Here is a 19,129-nt window from a genome sequence, read left to right as displayed (position 1 = left end):
AGAGTCCTCAGCTCCTGTGTAGAGGTATGACAGGAAGTAATGGACACTGCCCAAATAAAGTTTTTTAAAAAAGAAATACAAGATATAATCCTTTTTAAAACACAGCTAAGTGCCTATCTTATTACAACAATGAAACAGACGGTTTAATATCCCTTTAAGTACAATTAGTGATGAATGCCATGCTAAAAACTGATTTAAAACAAATCCCCTCACTACATATATAAATATATTCCTACATGTCGTTTCAAATTTCCCATGTTTCAGATGCAGAATTACAATCTACAGCTGCAAATATATATTCATGTAAATATGAGGAAATAAGGACTGTTTGCTTGTATGTTTTCCTTTCTATCCCCATACAGTGCTGTAATTTCACTTCAGTCTTTTCTCAACGAGTACTTACCTGGTATTACTTTCAATTCAGGGGGCAAAAGCTTCTCATACGTGTTGAAGATTCCAGCTGCGGAAATCACAATGGGGGCATATATATTCATAGGGTCAAGCCCCTTGCCCCTTACAACAACCCCTGGAAACAAAAATATAAATGAACTAAAAGATGATCAATTCAGTTGTTTTAGTAAAAGTGATGCATTAAAGCTGGTAAAGGATGTCTATAGCACTCAGCTATGAGTTGCAATGTCTTTATAGGAGGTAAGTAGTATGTATCCCAGTGTCTGAATGAGGATGAGAGGAATGTCTCCTGATATCTGTATAAGCGGTAAGAGGTATGTCTCCTGATATCTGTATAAGCGGTAAGAGGTATGTCTCCTGATATCTGTATAAGCGGTAAGAGGTATGTATCCTGATGTCTGTATAAGCGGTAAGAGGGATGTATCCTGATATCTGTATAAGCGGTAAGAGGTATGTATCCTGATGTCTGTATAAGCGGTAAGAGGGATGTATCCTGATATCTGTATAATCGGTAAGAGGGATGTGTCCTGATATCTGTATAAGCGGAAAGAGGTATGCGTCCTGATATCTGTATAAGCGGTAAGAGGTATGTATCCTGATATCTGTATAAGCAGTAAGAGGGATGTGTCCTGATATCTGTATAAGCGGTAAGAGGTATGTATCCTGAGGTCTCTATAGGGAGGTGAGTGAACTAAAGTATGTGCATTATAAAAAAGTGAGGCACAGTCATTCCTTACCGCATGCTTTCCTGTCCTCATTGATCAAAATTTTCTCCACTGTAGCTCTTGAAAGAACAACTCCTCCTCCCCTCTCAATGACCGGCACAAGATGGAAGGTGATTTCACTGGCTCCTCCTTTGGGATACCAAGCACCGCGCAGATAATGGTCAATCAGTACAGAATGCATTGCAAAGCTCCCCTTGTCTGGGAATACACCTGTGGACACAAAACATCTGGAATGTCAAGGTGGTTTTGTGCAATCACTGCTTCGTTTCATAGAATATCCCCTAAGGCAAAAATTTACCTTAGTGAATAACCTGTCATATCTTATTTCTTTCTAAAAAGCAGTAACTCTGAGAACATGTTGTCTATTCATTTTTTTTACTAAAATGTGAATTAGGTATGCATACTTGGCACGACACATCCAATCATTTCTAAACGGATTAAGGTTCACATAGTTCTGTGTTAGCATGTAGACAAGTACACCCAGCTAAATTAAAGGGATACTAAACACAGTTTTTTTCTTTAATGATTCGAATAGAGCATGCAATTTTAACCCCTCAGTGACCAGACCATTTTTCAATTTTCTTACTGTTGGGGACCAGATCTATTTTTACATTTCTGCAGTGTTTGTGTTTAGCTGTAATTTTCCTGTTACTCATTTACTGTACCCACACATATTATATACTGTTTTTCTCGCCATTAAATGGACTTTCTAAAGATACCTTTATTTTCATCATATCTTATAATTTACTATAAAACAAATATAAAATATGATGAAAAAATGAAAAAAAAACACACTTTTTCTAACTTTGACCCCCAAAATCTGTTACACATCTACAACCACCAAAAAACACCCATGCTAAATAGTTTCTAATTTTTTTCCTGAGTTTAGAAATACCCAATGTTTACATGTTCTTTGCAAGTTATAGGGCAATAAGTACAAGTAGCACTTTACTAGTTCCAAACCATTTTTTTTGCTACATTTTAACACTGTCGGGATTTCCTGAATAACTCTTCACATGTATATATTTTTTTTAGTAGACAACCCAAAGTATTGATCTAGGCCCATTTTGGTATATTTCATGCCACCATTTCACCGCCAACTGCGATCAAATAAAAAAAATGGTTACCTTTTTTACTAACTTTAGGTTTCTCACTGAAATTATTTACAAACAGCTTGTGCAATTATGGCACAAATGATTGTAAATGCTTCTCTGGGATCCCCTTTGTTCAGAAATAGCTGACATATATGGCTTTGGCATTGCTTTTTGGTAATAAGAAGGCCGCTAAATGCCGCTGCGCACCACACTTGTATTATGCCCAGTAGTGAATGGGTTAATTAGGTAGTTTGTAGGGTTAATTTTAGCTTTGGGAATCCAAAAGTAGTGCGCTCTGGCTCCCAGCAAAGGACAATCCACTAACGGATAAAATCTTCAAAAATGTATTAATCCAAAGTTAAAAACATAAAAGGTGAAGCTCCATGTAAAAACGAACACAGGTAAGTGTGGTTTAGTTCCAACGCAGATGCGTTTCGTGCGCATGCGCATTTGGTCACTGCATGCCGGTGACTAGACCACCCACACTTAAATATCCAAATTTTAATGGTATATGTATACCAATATTATATATGTATTATGCCTGGTTATAATACATATATATTGCACATCAAGTTGATTTGCCTATTTCAATTTATCCAAAAATATATATTGCAAGTTATTACTATCACAAAATATCTAATTAAATGAACACATAGTAAACTACATCGTTTTAAGAATTTACAAAGAAGGTAATAATAACATCTGTAATTAAACGTCGCTCGTGATGTTATAACTTGTACACTATTTGTTCACTGGTGTGTTAATCCTATGGAAATGAATCAAAAGAAGGGAATTTATACATAATTGTTAATGCACAAAATCCATATGAATAAACCCCTAGTACCTACATTGTTTAAAAGAGATATAATGGAGCAGACAATGTTATCTACAGTTGATTATTACCCTTACTTGCATTTCTGATTGATACATTTTGTAAAAAATACTTTGTCAAAAAACAAAATGTTTATGTGAACAGATCAAGATCCCTCCTCATGTTAATACCTAAAGGACTTGAGGTTTTTAGGGGGGGGAAATCCAATAGACCTCTCTCTTGTTTAAAGGGACAGTCTACCATAGAATTGTTATCGTTTTAAAAGATAGATAATCCCTTTATTACCCATTCCCCAGTTTTGCATAACCAACACAATTATATTAATATACTTTTTACCTCTGTGATTACCTTGTATCTAAGAACCTTCTTCCAGCCCCCTGATCACATGACTGTGAATGTTTATTATCTATTGTCTTGCATTTAGCATTGTGTTGTGCTAAATCTTAAATAACCCCCTGTTCCTGAACACAGTGTTATCTATATGGCCCACGTGTACTTTCTGTCTCTGTGTTGAAAAGAGATTTAAAAAGCATGTGATAAGAGGCAGCCCTCAAAGGCTTAGAAATTAGCATATGAGCCTACCTATGTTTAGTTTAAACTAAGAATACCAAGAGAAAAAAGCAAATTTGATGATAAAAGTAAATTGGAAAGTTGATTAAAATTAAAAGTCCAATCTGAATAATGAAAGTTTAATTTATTCTAGACTGTCCCTTTAATTTGCTCTCCCTATTTCCCCCTCTCTTCCATATAGGGATGTGATCAATACCTTGTAAGGTTAATGAAGATGTGCCTGAATTGTGCAGAATTTTAAAGTGTCTAGAGAGACAGGAGTGTCTGATTTTGGATCTTCTATAGATCTGAGATGTTCCAGGAATCTATCCTTTATGGCCCTTTTAGTTTTTCCTATATACTGTTTCTGACACAGCTGACAGGTTAATAGATAAACCACATGAGTGGTATAACAATTGATGTAATATTTGATATTATGTTCATGTCCTGTTATACTGGACTTAAATGTATCTCCTTCCGTTATGTAGTTGCATGTTTTACATGAATTTTTTCTACATTTGAAAAAGTATTTTCTACCTGTGGTCCTTGTGTTCGTAGGGAGTTCTGAGGGAGATAAATAATTTGCCAATGTTTTAGCCTTTTTGGGGACAAAATCAAAACCATCTTGTGTTATTTGTTTAATCACTGTGTCAGAATGTAAAATAGAGATAGTGTCCTTAATTATATTACAGATTGTTTTGAATTCTGTACTGAAAGTTGTGATAAATTTAACTTTCTGATTTTTATTAGTACTGTTAGGTTGCTTATATTTTAAAAGTTGGTCTCTAGTCATTGTATCTACATTTTCTTGAGCCTTGCCAAATATAGTCTCTGAGTATCCTCTTAATGTTAGCCTGTCTGTGATAATTTGTGCTTGTTTAATATATTCCTCATTGGTGGAGCAATTTCTTTTTGCTCTTATAAACTCCCCTTTGGGAATTCCTCTCACCACATGTCTGGGATGGTATGAATCGAATTGTAGTATTGTATTCCCCGCTGTGGGTTTTCTATAGAGTTTGGTTTCCACTGTCTGTCTATCCTCACTCACATAGATTGTAATATCTAGGACATTTATAGAATCAGAATTGTGCTCTCCTACCAATTTAATCCCACAATGGTTGTCATTCAGATATTTGCAGAATAAGTCTGTTTTGTCACTATCACCATCAAAGATGAAAAACAGATCATCAATGTATCTGTAAAAATATTTGACATTGGTTCTAAAAGGATTACCCTCTCCAGAAACATGGAACAGCTCCCACCAACCCATGAAAAGGTTGGCGTTTGAGGGGGTACATTTTGCCCCCATGGCTGTTCCACGCTTCTGGAGAAAGAAATCACTTCCGAACATAGAGAAATTATGTGTCAACAAATATTCCACAGCACTCACCAAAAAACGTAAAAACGTTTAGTTGCTGGTTCATAGTTACTATGTGTAGCCAGAAAAAATTCCAAAGCTGTAATTCCCTTTGTGTGTTGTATACATGTGTAGAGGGATGCTACATCAATGACTAAAAATCTATAGGATGATTCCCACTTTATTTTTATACCAAGGGTTGTAGGAAAGTGTCTACCAAATCAGAAAGGGGTTCATTGAGGGAATCTATCCCTGCAATAATGGGACTACCTGGGGGATGTAAAGGGTCTTTGTGTAATTTGGGAAAATAATGAAAAATGGGAGTGACTGGATATAAAGGTATGAGAGACTCTTTAGTTTGTTGGTCGATTACATTATTGTGTTCAGCTAACAGGATTATACCAATCATTTCATTTTTGAACTGTTGTGTAGGGTTGGATTTTAATTCCATATAAACCTCTGAATCACTAAGTTGTTTTGTTGCCTCTGTGATGTAATCAGATCTATTTAAGATAACCACGTTTCCTCCCTTATTGGATGGCCTGATCACAATTTCATTATTTTCACTCAAAATTTGTAAAGCTTGCTTTTCTTTAAAAGTGATATTTTTCTGCCCGTTTTTATACTCCTTAGTTTTTCCTTTACCGTTTTCTGAAAGACATCCAGTACTTTTGGTCTTGAAAAGTTACTTTTTGTCTTTTTATGTAAATGTTTTACATCTTTTTCTTCGATTAGGTCAGGTCCCTCTTGTGTGTTTTCATTTGCAAGATGTTGTAAGTCTTGTACTGCACACCAATCAGAAAATGTTAGTATTTCATCATTGTCACATCCTTTAGCTGTCTCAGTTCTCATTTGTGTCATCTTATTCATACCAAAAAAAAACTTTTTTAGCGTAATTTTTCAAACATTTGTTAACGTCTAAAATTGTTTCGAATAAGTTGAAATGAGTAGATGGCACAACATTGAGCCCTTTAGATAACAATCATACCTTTTGATTCTTTTAATATTATTTTCGTTAAGTTAATTACATTCTGATCTAAGTGTATTTTTGATTCATTTGGCCTTGTGATCTGGTCAAATATTTCTTCTGTATCCCCATCTTTTGTGACTGTTGGTGGGTGAAATATTTTTGGCTGTTGAAATTGTTTTTGTTTGTGTTTACTACCCTTGCCCCTGCCTCCTCTGTGTGTGTTTTTTTCTTGTAGATAGTGTCTGGGGGTCCCCGTTTTTTTGACTGTTAATTAGCAGTTGTGTGTAACTCTGTGTCTTGAGGCGTCTGTAATACAGTAGGGATTGTATTCTCATCTGTATTTTCCTTGTCAGAGGAATCAATATAATCTGTATCTGAGAATGTAAGTATTTTTTCATTTTTCAGATTATTAAACCTCCTTTGATTTCTTCTAAAAAAATCTGGGTCTCCCTTTAAACTGTTCATCATGTATCCACTTATAAATTTGTTTTGAATCATAATCTTTCTTATCTCTCTGCATTTTTCTTGATTTAAATTGCCTTGTTCTTGTTTGTTTTGGGTTTTTTTTTGCATTTTTCTTGATTTAAATTGCCTTGTTCTTGTTTGAAAGAATTCATGTTAGCCTCAAACTGCTTGTCATAATTATGAAATTCTGTATCTTTTTGGAAAACTTTTAGTTTGTGTTGTACATCCTTCATTTAATTTAATAACTCTGACCTTTGTTTCCTTTTATATTCTATTAATAAATCTTTTAGAGCAAAAGGAACAAACGGATAAAATCTTAAAAAATTAATTAAAAGTTAAAAACATAAGAGGTGAAGCTCCTTGTAAAAGCAAACACAGGTAAGTGTGGTCTAGTTCCAACACAGACGCATTTTGTGCACATGCGCTCTTGGTCACTGCATACCAGCGATTAGACCACCCACACTTAAATATCCAAATTTTAAAAGGTATATGTATACCAATATTATATATGTATTATGCCTGGTTAGCGGCTTATTGTAATATATCCTGAACATATATTGCACATCAAGTTGATTTGCCTATTTCAATTTATCCAAAAATATATATTGCAAGTCAATTAATTAGATATTTTGTGATAGTATTAAACACATAGTAAACTACATCGTTTTAAGAATTTACAAAGAAGGTAATAATAACATCTATAATTAAACATAGCACATGATGTTATAACTAGTACACTCTATTAACTATTAATTATAGGTTAAAAATTAAGGATAAAATGTATGAATTAATCTTTTCTAATATTTGAGTTCCAAAATCTGAAATACACTCAGACATAACGTGTACTACAATAAGCTAGAGGGTTTTTGGTGGTTGTAGATCCCTATTCATACTCTGAGAATAAACTGTCTTATAGTCTTTTAACAATGGAACAATCAGAAGAAAATTCATATGTATTAGGCAACTTCAGTGAAGAAACTGGCAATGATTATGAACAGTCTATACATTGGATAGCCTGTTTTTTTTAAATAGACATGTTAAGGAAAAGGGATATCAAATCAGAACTAGATATTAAATCGTTTATGCTATATAAATATGACAAACGTATTCCCAGAGGTCTAAGAGTGAGAAAATGTCCTTCTTTCACAGTAAATGATTCTGAATTCATTTCAAAATGGAATAACATTCTAGACATCTGTTCCTTTGCTCTAATAGATTTATTAATCAAATATAAAAGGAAAACAAAGGTCAGAGTTATTAAATGAAATGAAGGATGTACAACACAAATTAAAAGTTTTCAAAAAAGATACAGAATTTCATAATTATGACAAGCAGTCAAACAAGAAATGTGGCAATTTAAATTAAGAAAAATGCAGAGAGATAAGAGAGATTATGATTCAAAACAAATTTAGAAGTGGACACATGGGGGGCGGAGTTAACCGCCATAGCTATCGGATGCACTGATGAGGAGCTCCTGACTTCAACCTCATAAAATATGATTTATTTCTGACAACGCTATCCTATTCAGCTTATATCTAAAAAGTATCGATAAAGGAGGAAGCTGGGGATGTGTGGATAAAGAATTGGTGGCTGTGTGCCTCATACTGAGCTGAAAAAACGGTGAGGAGACTCCCTATCACAGGCTGAAGCGCCATTTTGGAGGTGGATGTACTGCTGCCTGTGATGGAGGCCCAAGTACTGTACACCAGCATCAGAAATCTAGTGGAGGAGTACGGGAGGAGAATATGTGAGAGATTGGATGCTATTCTTGTTAAAGTCCAAGCAGCACGAGCATGCAGCGCTACCATTGCTGAGGAACAAGGCACAGCACCGGAGTCACAGAGTGACGCAGTACCTAGGGTTCCCCAGCTGTGCTCCCCGTCACTGGTGTCTGAGAGTGCGGGTCCCAAGCTGGAGTCCCACTTTTTCCCTGTCACCACAGTTGGATCGCACACACGGGGGGTCACACAGTATGGCCGCTTGTACATGGGGACTAGCTCTGTGGTGCGCTGCAGTGCTCATGCATTGTCCCGCTCGTTTCTCCCTGACATCGGCTCGGCGGACTTGTCACAGCAAGTCTGCTGGGGAAGTTACCAAAGTTTCCAAATGCATCGGATGGGTATCGGATAAAAGGTCACTTCCACACATACTCAAGGCACCCTGGTTTTTTAAACTTACAGCATAACAGGGGACACAGATCGCTCAGGCCTGATATAATACTCTGACTCTAATGAACACTTTGCATTGAGCCTGTAATACAGGCGAATGACTGCAGCTACAGTTGAGGGCTCTACACTTGCAAACAAAAAATGCCTGAAATGGTGTGGTTTCCTGCATCTGTGTCTTTTCTATGTTTTCACTTGCTGCAGATCTAAAATAAGTTTATAGTGAGAGAGGTGCCAGCTCCTGCTTATGTTTGAGGATTTTATATTGATGAAGCCACGTATTCTGATCTCAGATAAGCCCCCCATACATACATATTCTAGATAGAATTTAATGCTGTACTGCTTATTTCAGTAAATACACCTGTGTTTAAAGTCCTTCTATAACAGTTCAGGATTGTATAAAACTATGCGACTTAAACCTTCTCTACTGATTCCTTGCTGGCTAGGGAAACATTCATTGCATGCTAGCTTACTATGCATTACTAATAGGGGAAAGCAGCGAGTTATAATCTAAAATATTGTTCAACCTTTTAGCTGCACTTGGTGTTCGTATGTGTACTAAGCAGTACCAATGGGCTGTTGCAGTAATGTATTATTTATGAATATTGTTATTCTTCATTAGTGGAACATGACCTTCTGAAGACATAGGACATGTGGGACAAGTGTGAAGACTCCTGAGAGGACTCAAAGTGTATAATTTTTTTCTTTGTCTCACTTTATAGTGCAATAGAGGGATAATATGCGCTGTGGCTTTAGTTATATACGCAGAGATAATTAATTCCCCTTATTACTATGGGATACTTTACTTTTTTCTTCAGCCCTAGTATTTAGCCATATGTACATAGTCATGCATCTTCTGCTAATAATGCGGGGCCTGGTATTAGGTATTCCATTTCTTTTCAATGTGTGGCTATCTTAAATTCATAGACCTTACAGAACCACACTACAGCCCCTAGAAATGCCCTTCAGAGATAACTATACTGGTCTTATGGGACATACAAATAGTCCTCTGAGAGAATCATACTGAATCTTGTTAATGTGTGCTGTTTTTTCATGATAGTATTATACTCATCTTCGCTGTTCTAAATATTTAACTATATACTGTTTGATGCCCTGCAGTTATTTGTATTAATTGCTAGATAGCTCTGAACTACTTGTATGAACATAGTATTTAACTCTAGACCTGACTCTGTTTGCGGTGACACAGTAATCACTGTTGGTCCAAACTGTATGCCTACCCTTGAGCAGCATTGTCTACATTTCATGCTAGTAGTGGGGTGGGCCCTTATCCCTGGCATAAACTCTCCTGTTGAGGTATTATAGAACTACAGCATGGGTGAGTTTTTTATAAATCACACCACAGTTGATCCCTAGAAATGCTCTGTGGAGATATAAAATGTTATGTTATTCTATAACTTATGTTAATAAGCCCTCCTATAAGCTGGATATCTACAAAGTTTTAATATAATTCCATGTTCGACCTCAGTTCTTTGCATATTGTTACCTACTTATTAGTTATATCTGACTTGTACAAATATGTTTGTGTATTCTATACGATTGACAATTTAGGCCCAAAAGTGGTCTATATTGAGCAACAACCCTCAGTTAGTATGTGATGTATTTGAAGGTCCAAAAGTGGCCTGAGCAATCCTGGAGGGGCAAAAATAGAGGGTAGTTAAGAGGTTGCTCCCTAACTGGTTTATTATACTTAGAGATGTGTATGTTGGTCATTGTATATCTATCTATTTCATTGAGTAACCTGTATGTTATATATTTTATTACCCTCAATAAAAAAATATAAATATTTAAAAAAAAAAAAAAAAAAAAAAAAGAAGAAGTGGACACATGATGAACAGTTTAAAGGGAGACCCAGATTTTTTAGAAGAAATCAAAGGAGGTTTAATAATAAGAAAAACAGAAAAACAGTTACATTCTCAGATACAGATTATGATATTGATTCCTCTGACAATTAAAATATAGATGAGGATACAATCCCTACTGTATTATAGACACCTCAAGACACAGAGTTACACACAACTGCTAATCAACAGTCAAAAAACGGGGATCCCCAGACACTATCTACAAGAAAAAAAAACACACAGAGGAGGCAGGGGCAAGGGTAGTAAACACAAACAAAAACCAAAACAATTTCAACAGCCAAAAATATTTCACCCCTAAGGCCAAATGAATAAAAAATACACTTAGATCAGAATGTAATTAACTTATTGAAAATAACATTAAAAGAATCAGAGGTATGATTGTCATCTAAAGGACTCAATTTTGTGCCATCTACTCATTTCAACTTATTCAAAACAATTTTAGATATTAACAAATTTGTTAAAAAATTACGTTAAAAAAAACATTTTTTTTTTTTGTATGAATGATGAGATGACACAAATAAGAACTGAGACAGCTAAAGGATGTGACAATTATGAAATACTAACATTTTCTGATTGGTGTGCAGTACAAGACTTACAACATCTTGCAAAGGGCCCTGACCTAATTGAAGAAAAAGATGTAAAACATTTACATAAAAAGACAAAAAGTAACTTTTATCTAATTTACACAAGACCAAAAGTACTGGATGTCTTTCAGAAATCGGTAAAGGAAAAACTAAGGAATCTCGATGAAAAACTCAAGAAATCTAAAAACGGGCAGAAAAATATCACTTTTAAAGAAAAGCAAGCTTTACAAATTTTGAGTGAAAATAATGAAATTGTGATCAGGCCATCTGATAAGGGAGGAAACATGGTTATCTTAAATAGATCTGATTACATCACAGAGGCAACAAAACAACTTAGTGATTCAGAGGTTTACATGAATTTAAAATCCAACCCTACACAACAGTTCAAAAATGAAATGGTTGGTATAATCCTGTTAGCCAAACACAATAATGTAATCAACCAACAAACTAAAGAGTCTCTAATACCTTTATTTCCAGTCACTCCCATTTTTCATTATTTTTCCAAACTACACAAAGACCCTTTACATCCCGCAGGTAGTCCCATTATTGCAGGGATAGATTCCCTCAATGAACCCCTTTCTGATTTGGTAGACACTTTCCTACAACCCTTGGTATAAAAATAAAGTGGGAATAATCCTATAGATTTTTAGTCATTGATGTAGCATCCCTCTACACATGTATACAACACACAAAGGGAATTACAGCTTTGGAATTTTTTCTGGCTACACATAGTAACTATGAACCAGCAACTAAACATTTTTTGGTGAGTGCTGTGGAATATTTGTTGACACATAATTTCTCTATGTTCTGAAGTGATTTCTTTCTCCAAAAGCATGGAACAGCCATGGGGGCAAAATTTACCCCCTCATATGCCAACCTTTTCATGGGTTGGTGGGAGCTGTTCCATGTTTTTGGAGAGGATAATCCTTTTAGAACCTATGTCAAATATTTTTACAGATACATTGATGGTCTGTTTTTCATCTTTGATGGTGATAGTGACAAAACAGACTTATTCTGCAAATATCTGAATGACATTCATTGTGGGATTAAATTGGTAGGAGAGCACAATTCTGATTCTATAAATGTCCTAGATATTACAATCTATGTGAGTGAGGATAGACAGACAGTGGAAACCAAACTCTATAGAAAACCCACAGCGGAGAATACAATACTACAATTCGATTCATGCCATCCCAGACATGTGGTGAGAGGAATTCCCAAAGGGGAGTTTATAAGAGCAAAAATAAATTGCTCCACCAATGAGGAATATATTAAACAAGCACAAATCATCACAGACAGACTAATAATAAGAGGATATTCAGAGACTATATTTGGCAAGGCTAAAGAAAATGTAGATACAATGACTAGAGACCAACTTTTAAAATATAAGCAACCTAACAGTACTAATAAAAATCAGAAAGTTAAATTTATCACAACTTTCAGTACAGAATTCAAAATAATCTATAATATAATTAAGGACAATATCCCTATTTTACATTCTGACACAGTGATAAACAAATAACACAAGATGGTTTTGATTTCGTCCCCCAAAAGGCTAAAACATTGGCAAATTATTTATCTCCCCCAGAACTCCCTAAAAACACAAGGACTACATGGCTCAAAGGTAGAAAATACTTTTTCAAATGTAGAAAAAATTCATGTAAAACATGCAACTACATAACGGAAGGAGATACATTTAAGTCCAGTATAACAGGACATGAACATAATATCAAATATTACATCAATTGTTATACCAATCATGTGGTTTATCTATTAACCTGGCAACTGTGTCAGAAACAGTATATAGGAATAACTAAAAGGACCATAAAGGATAGATTCCTGGAACATCTCAGATCTATAGAAGATCCAAAATCAGACACTCCTGTCTCTAGACACTTTAAAATTCTGCACAATTCAGACACATCCTCATTAACCTTACAAGGTATTGATCACATCCCTATATGGAAGAGAGGGGGAAATAGGGAGAGCAAATTAAACAAGAGAGAGGTCTATTGGATTTTTTCCCTAAAAACCTCAAGTCCTTTAGGGATTAACATGAGGAGGGATCTTGATCTGTTCACATAAACATTTTGTTTTTTGACAAAGGTTTCTTGTATTTACTTATTAGAAAATGTACTTACAAAATGTATCAAACAGAAATGCAAGTAAAGGTAATAATCAACTATAGATAACATTGTCTGCTCAATTGTATCTCTTTTAAACAATGTAGGTACTAGGGGTTTATTCATATGGATTTTGTGCATTAACAATTACTTATAAAATCCCTTCTTTTGATTCATTTCCATAGGATTAACACACCAATGAACAAATAGTGTACAAGTTATAACATCATGAGCAACGTTTAATTATAGATGTTATTATTACCTTCTTTGTAAATTCTTAAAACAATGTAGTTTACTATGTGTTCATTTAATTAGATATTTTGTGATAGTAATAACTTGCAATATATATTTTTGGATAAATTGAAATAGGCAAATCAACTTGATGTGCAATATATGTTCAGGATATATTACGACCAGGCATAATACATATATAAAATTGGTATACATATACCTTTAACATGTGGATATTTAAGTGTGGGCGGTCTAGTCACAGGCATGCAGTGACCAAATGCGCATGTGCACGAAACACGTCTGCGTTGGAACTAGACCACACTTACCTGTGTTTGCTTTTACATGGAGCTTCACCTCTTATGTTTTTAACTTTGGATTAATAAATTTTTGAAGATTTTATCCGTTTGTGGATTGTCCTTTGTTGGGAGCCAGAGCGCACTACTTTTGGATTCCTGTTGCTAGTTTTTGTGTGGAGTAGACACACCTGTTGCAGCACTTAACGCCCAGCACCTGAAGGATACAGCTACAACCACTCTCCATTGAGCCGCTAACTACTGGTACATGGACAGCGCTTTTTCCCTACAGAATCTGTTTGTAATTTTAGCTTTAGTGTAGAGATTAGCCTCCCACCTGACACATCCCAACCCTTGATCCCTCCCTAACCCCTCTCAAACAGCTCTCTTCTCTTCCCCCACCTCACAATTGTCACCGCCATCTTAAGTACTGGCAGAAAGTTATTTTTTTCTGTTTTATATATATAATGCAGTGTTGGATCCCCCTTAGTCCCCAACCTCCCTGATCCCCCCACAACAGCTCTCTAACCCTCCCCCCTCTACCTATTTTCCACCATATTGCATACTGGCAGCTGTCTGCCAGTACCCAGTTTGCTAAAAAATTAGCCTTATAATAGAAATACCCCATTTTTCTGTAGTGTAACTGCCCCCCTCAATACCCTACCCCCCTCCCAGATCCCTTTCACAACACTTATTAATTGTTCCCTCCTCCCTCTCCCTCACTATAGCAGTTAATAGCACGTGCGCGATGCTCCCGCCCCCAAATGCGCACTGCCGGAACTGGATGCAGCGATGGGTCGCCCACCCGCCTCCCTCGTATCACCACCAACGATCGGCACCATCGCTGGATGCCCTCTCTGCATCGGTTTGCTTAAAAAGGGTATTGCACAATTCCTCAATATTGAGGCATCACTGCAATACCGTGAAGGTGGCTGGAAGCGATCACGCTGGAAAACCCAGAGGACCGTTTTTTGTAGGACGTGCCTGACATGTCCTTGGTCGTTAAGGGGTTAAAAAGCTGAAATTTAAAGCTTTGGAGCTAACCCATTTTAGATTCAGCACCATGGATAGTGCTTGCTTATTTGTGGCTACATTTAGCAAACCAAAATTGCATGCTCTATCTGAATCATTAAAAAAAACCATTTGGGCTTAGTATCCTTTTAACTACGCTAGAATAGAGTATGCAATTGCATTAAAAAATTATCCAATTTACTTCTATTATCAAATTTGCTTTGTTTTTTTAATATCCTTTGTTGAAGATGTAGCCCCTACAGGAGCTCAAAAACATACAAGTGTCTTTAGCATACTAGCAGTTTTCAACAATATATAACATTGCTACAAACATGGTTGCAAACCAAAAGGGATGGAAAAGTCAAAATTGAAATTACTGTTTTTCAGCAGCATACTTATATATCCTATGTGGACTTGTGCACCAGTATTCAGATAGCATGCATGCTCAGAGAGCTGGCAGTGGTGTGTATTGCTTCTGAAAACGTAATTTGTGAAAACCACTGCTGACTCTATTATAGAAATATACACATGCACTTTAATGCTTTTAGCCTAGATTTGAACACCCAAACGATTGCTGACTTTTTTGTGTGTGTATATGTATATATATATATACTAGGCGATAAGACTGCCCAGAGGGCAGTCTATGTTTAAAAAATACAAACCCCCAAGCTAAAGTTACAAAAAATAAAAAAGTAAAATTACAGAAAAAATAAACAAAGCTATCCAAAATAAAAAATGTAAACCTAAACTAATACCCCTATAAAAATAAAAAATCCCCCACCAACATAAAAAACACCCCCTAATCTAATACTAAAACTACCAATAGCCCTTAAAAGGGCCTTTTGTAGGGCATTGCCCTTTTTTAAACAGTATTTTTTAGAGGTAAAAAAACTAAGTCCTCCCTAACAGTAAAAAACGCCCACACACCAAATACCCCAAAATAAAAAAACTTAACACTAAAAAAAAACTAAACTACCCATTGCCCCTAAAGGGGCATTTGTATGGGCATTGCCCTTAAAAGGGCATTCAGCTCTTTTACTGCCATTAAAAGGGCAATCAGCTCTTTTTCAAGCCCCAAAAACCCTAATTTAAAAAAAAAAAACACCCCAAAAATTAAAAAGCCTAAACCTAAGCCCCATATAGGTAATCACTGTTCCTGAAGTCCAGCGGAGAAGGTCTTCTTCCAGATGGATCCATCATCTTCTATCTTCAGTCTGAGTGAAGGCGGCGAGGAGCGGATGTGCAGAACTGTGTTCCTGATGCCTGGATCCTCAACGGCGGCGGTCCTTGGCGGCATGGAGGCTTCTCTTCATCCGATATCCGTCGTAGACTGAAGATTGAATGCAAGGTACCGCAATCAATTCGGGGTACCTTGCATTCCTATTGGCTGAAATTTTGAAATCAGTTTATAGGATTAGAGCTACTGAAATCCTATTGGCTGTTCAAATCAGCCAATAAGATTTCAGTAGCTCTCATCCTATTGGCTGAATTCCAAATTTCAGCCAATAGGAATGCAAGGTACCCCAATAAATATGGGGTACCTTGCATTCAATCTTCAGTGTGCGGACGATCGCATGAAGAGGAGCTTCCACGCCGCCAAGGACCACCACCGTTGAGGATCCAAGCATCGGGAACACAGTTCCGCACCTCCGCTACGCGCGCCTTCACTCCAGATGGAGGTAGAAGATGATGGATCCGTCGGGAAGAAGACCTTCTCTGCCGGACTTCAGGAACCGTGAGTACCTATTTGGGGCTTAGGTTTAGGCTTTTTTATTTAAATTTTTGGGGTGTTTTTTTTTTAGATTAGGGTTTTTTTGGGCTTGAAAAGGAACTAATTGGCTTTTTAAGGGTAGTAAAAGAGCTGAATACCCATACAAATGTCCCTTTAGGGGCAATGGGTAGTTAAGTTTTTTTAGAGTTAGGTTTTTTTATTTTGTGGGGTTTTGGTGGGTGGGTTTTTTTTTTACTGTTAGGGGGGACTTTTTTATTTTTTAGAGGTAAAAGAGCTGTTTAACTTAATGCCCTACAAAAGGCCCTTTTAATGGCTATTGGTAGTTTAGATTAGGTGGTGTTTTTATTTGGGGGGGGCTTTTTTATTTTCTTAGGGATTAGGTATAATTTTTTTTATTTTGTTCTGTAATGTTAGTCTTTTTTATTTTAAATTGTAATTTAGTAGTAATTGGGGTTAATTTAGGGGGTGTTAGGTTAGGTGGCTTAGTAATTAAATGAGTTATTTGCATTGTGGGGGAGTTGGCGGTACAGGGGTTAATATATTAATTAGGGTTATTGCGATGTGGGGGGTTGGCGGTAGGGTTTAATATTTTAATTATGTTATTTGCGGATTAGGGGTTAATTACTTTATTATTTTGCGATGTGGGGGTTGACGGATTAGGTGTTTGTTAATACTTCGTGCGGGAGGTTAGTTTTTTTTTGTTTTACTTCGTGCGGGTGGTTACGTGTTTTTATTTCTATTTCTTGCGGGTGGTTACGTGTTTTTTAATTATTTTGTGCGGGCAGTTGCATGCTTCTTTTTTTTAAAGGCTTAGGGTTTGCCTACGCTGCATCCAGGCGGATTCCGAAAATGGCAGGGTGGTGAAAGAATCCACCTTTGGCGACACTGACGGACGCGTTACAAACGCGATTATAGTATAGATATATATACACACACACACACACAGTATATATATATATATATATACACACACACACACACACAAAGAATAAACAGCAGGCATCCTCTTCAACTGATATGTTTTGGCTGGAATAGCCTTAATCATAGACATACCTAATTAAAAATACATCTATTATTTAAAATCAATGCTGCAAGTTCATTGAATCAACAATTAACACAGAGTAACCGATAGCATCATTATTCACAACACTGCCTACTTAACCCATGATACACTGAGTGAAAAACAATTGTACATCAAACTATTTCATAAACTTAACTAAATGAGCTTAAATATGTATAAATCATGTATGTGTATATATATATATATAAAAATATAAATAATATATATATATATATATATATATATATATATATACACATATACACACAGTATATATACACACACACACACATGTATATAATGCATAGTATGTAACAACATAATACAAAGCACAAATAATACAAAACACGTATAATAACCTTGATAAAGGCCAATGAGTTCAAAATTTCATCCAATGCATACAAATATAAGGGCATATGAAGTAGATTAAATAAGTATGAATTTTATGCATACAGCTCTGTACTCCATAATGGTAAAACAAACCAGTAGTGCTGTTCTACACCATATTTATATAATGTCCTCAATTGTACAAATGGTAACCCATATTAACATATTACCTGCCAATCCTATCTGTAGATTCCAGACTGAGTTAACCTCATTGCTTGATGACGGTTTGTACTTGGGTCATATTGACCATAATACATTAGATTTTTTGATGGTTAAGAATCCAATAACTCCGATTTTTTATATACTCCCCAAAGTCCACAAGTCCTTAGTGGCAGTTAAGGGAAGACCTATTGTCTCTGGCATTGGTTCTCTGCGTGAGCCACTCTCAGAGTGGCTTGACAGTATCCTCCAACCATTAGTGTTAAATAGCTATCTTAAAGATACAGAGCATTTATTACAGAAAATAGAAAATCTTGCCTGGGACACCAATTATGGTTGGCTAACCGTGGATGTGGTATCCTTCTATTTGTCCATACCGCATGATATGGGAATAGAGGCGATAACATTTTTTGTATACTATGACTAATTATTCAGCTGAGTTTGTGGAATATTTGTTTTCTGTAACACGCTTCCTCCTGAAACACAACTATTTTTCCTTTGAAAATACTTGTTACTTGCAGACCCGTGGCACCGCCATGGGTGCTAAATTTGCCCCCTCTTACGCAAATCTGGTAATGGGGTGGTGGGAGGCCACATATATTTATGGAGATGCCAACTATTGTCACAGGGATATTATTATTTATCATCGCTTTATTGATGATCTTATTTTTGTGTGGTCAGGGGGAAGAGAAAAAGCTGCTAACTTTGTTGAACATTTAAACAACAATCCTTGTGGTTTGAAGTTCACCTTTGAATTTGAAAATGAGAAAAATCAATTATCTTGATGAGACATTGGTAGCCAATACTGTTACTTGTAAAGTAGACACTACTATTTATAGGAAGCCCATATCGGGCAATACCTTGTTGCACGGTAGAAGTTGTCATCCAAAAAGGGTACCCTATGCTATAGCAAAAGGTCAGTTCATCCAAACCAAACACAATTGCTCCAACCAATGGGTCTATGGGAAACAGAGTCAGGACTTGGTAAATAGACTTACAGTAAGGGTCTACCAAAGGGACACCATTATGAGAGCCAAAATTGAGGTGGATAGTTTAGACAGGAAGACACTGTTAAGGGATGTAGAAAAAAGGAGGAGTTTT

At 36.1% G+C, this 19,129-nt stretch overlaps 1 protein-coding gene across 1 annotated transcript in view; it reads right to left on the bottom strand.

Moving 5' to 3' along the window:
• The window catches only part of RETSAT (retinol saturase), a 63,947-nt gene that overhangs the window by 28,100 nt on the left and 16,718 nt on the right, over positions 1-19,129 (bottom strand). The window contains exons 5-6 of the mRNA XM_053718132.1: positions 1,149-1,346; positions 404-526 (exon numbers count right to left, since the gene is read on the bottom strand). Coding sequence (XP_053574107.1) covers positions 404-526; positions 1,149-1,346 — 321 coding nt within the window. The remainder of the gene's footprint in view (positions 1-403; positions 527-1,148; positions 1,347-19,129) is intronic.

The sequence above is a fragment of the Bombina bombina genome, chromosome 6, assembly GCF_027579735.1.
Source record: "Bombina bombina isolate aBomBom1 chromosome 6, aBomBom1.pri, whole genome shotgun sequence".
Classification (NCBI taxonomy): Eukaryota; Metazoa; Chordata; class Amphibia; order Anura; family Bombinatoridae; genus Bombina; species Bombina bombina.
Note: the sequence above shows the minus strand (reverse complement) of the source record. Positions and strands in the feature narration are given on the sequence as shown.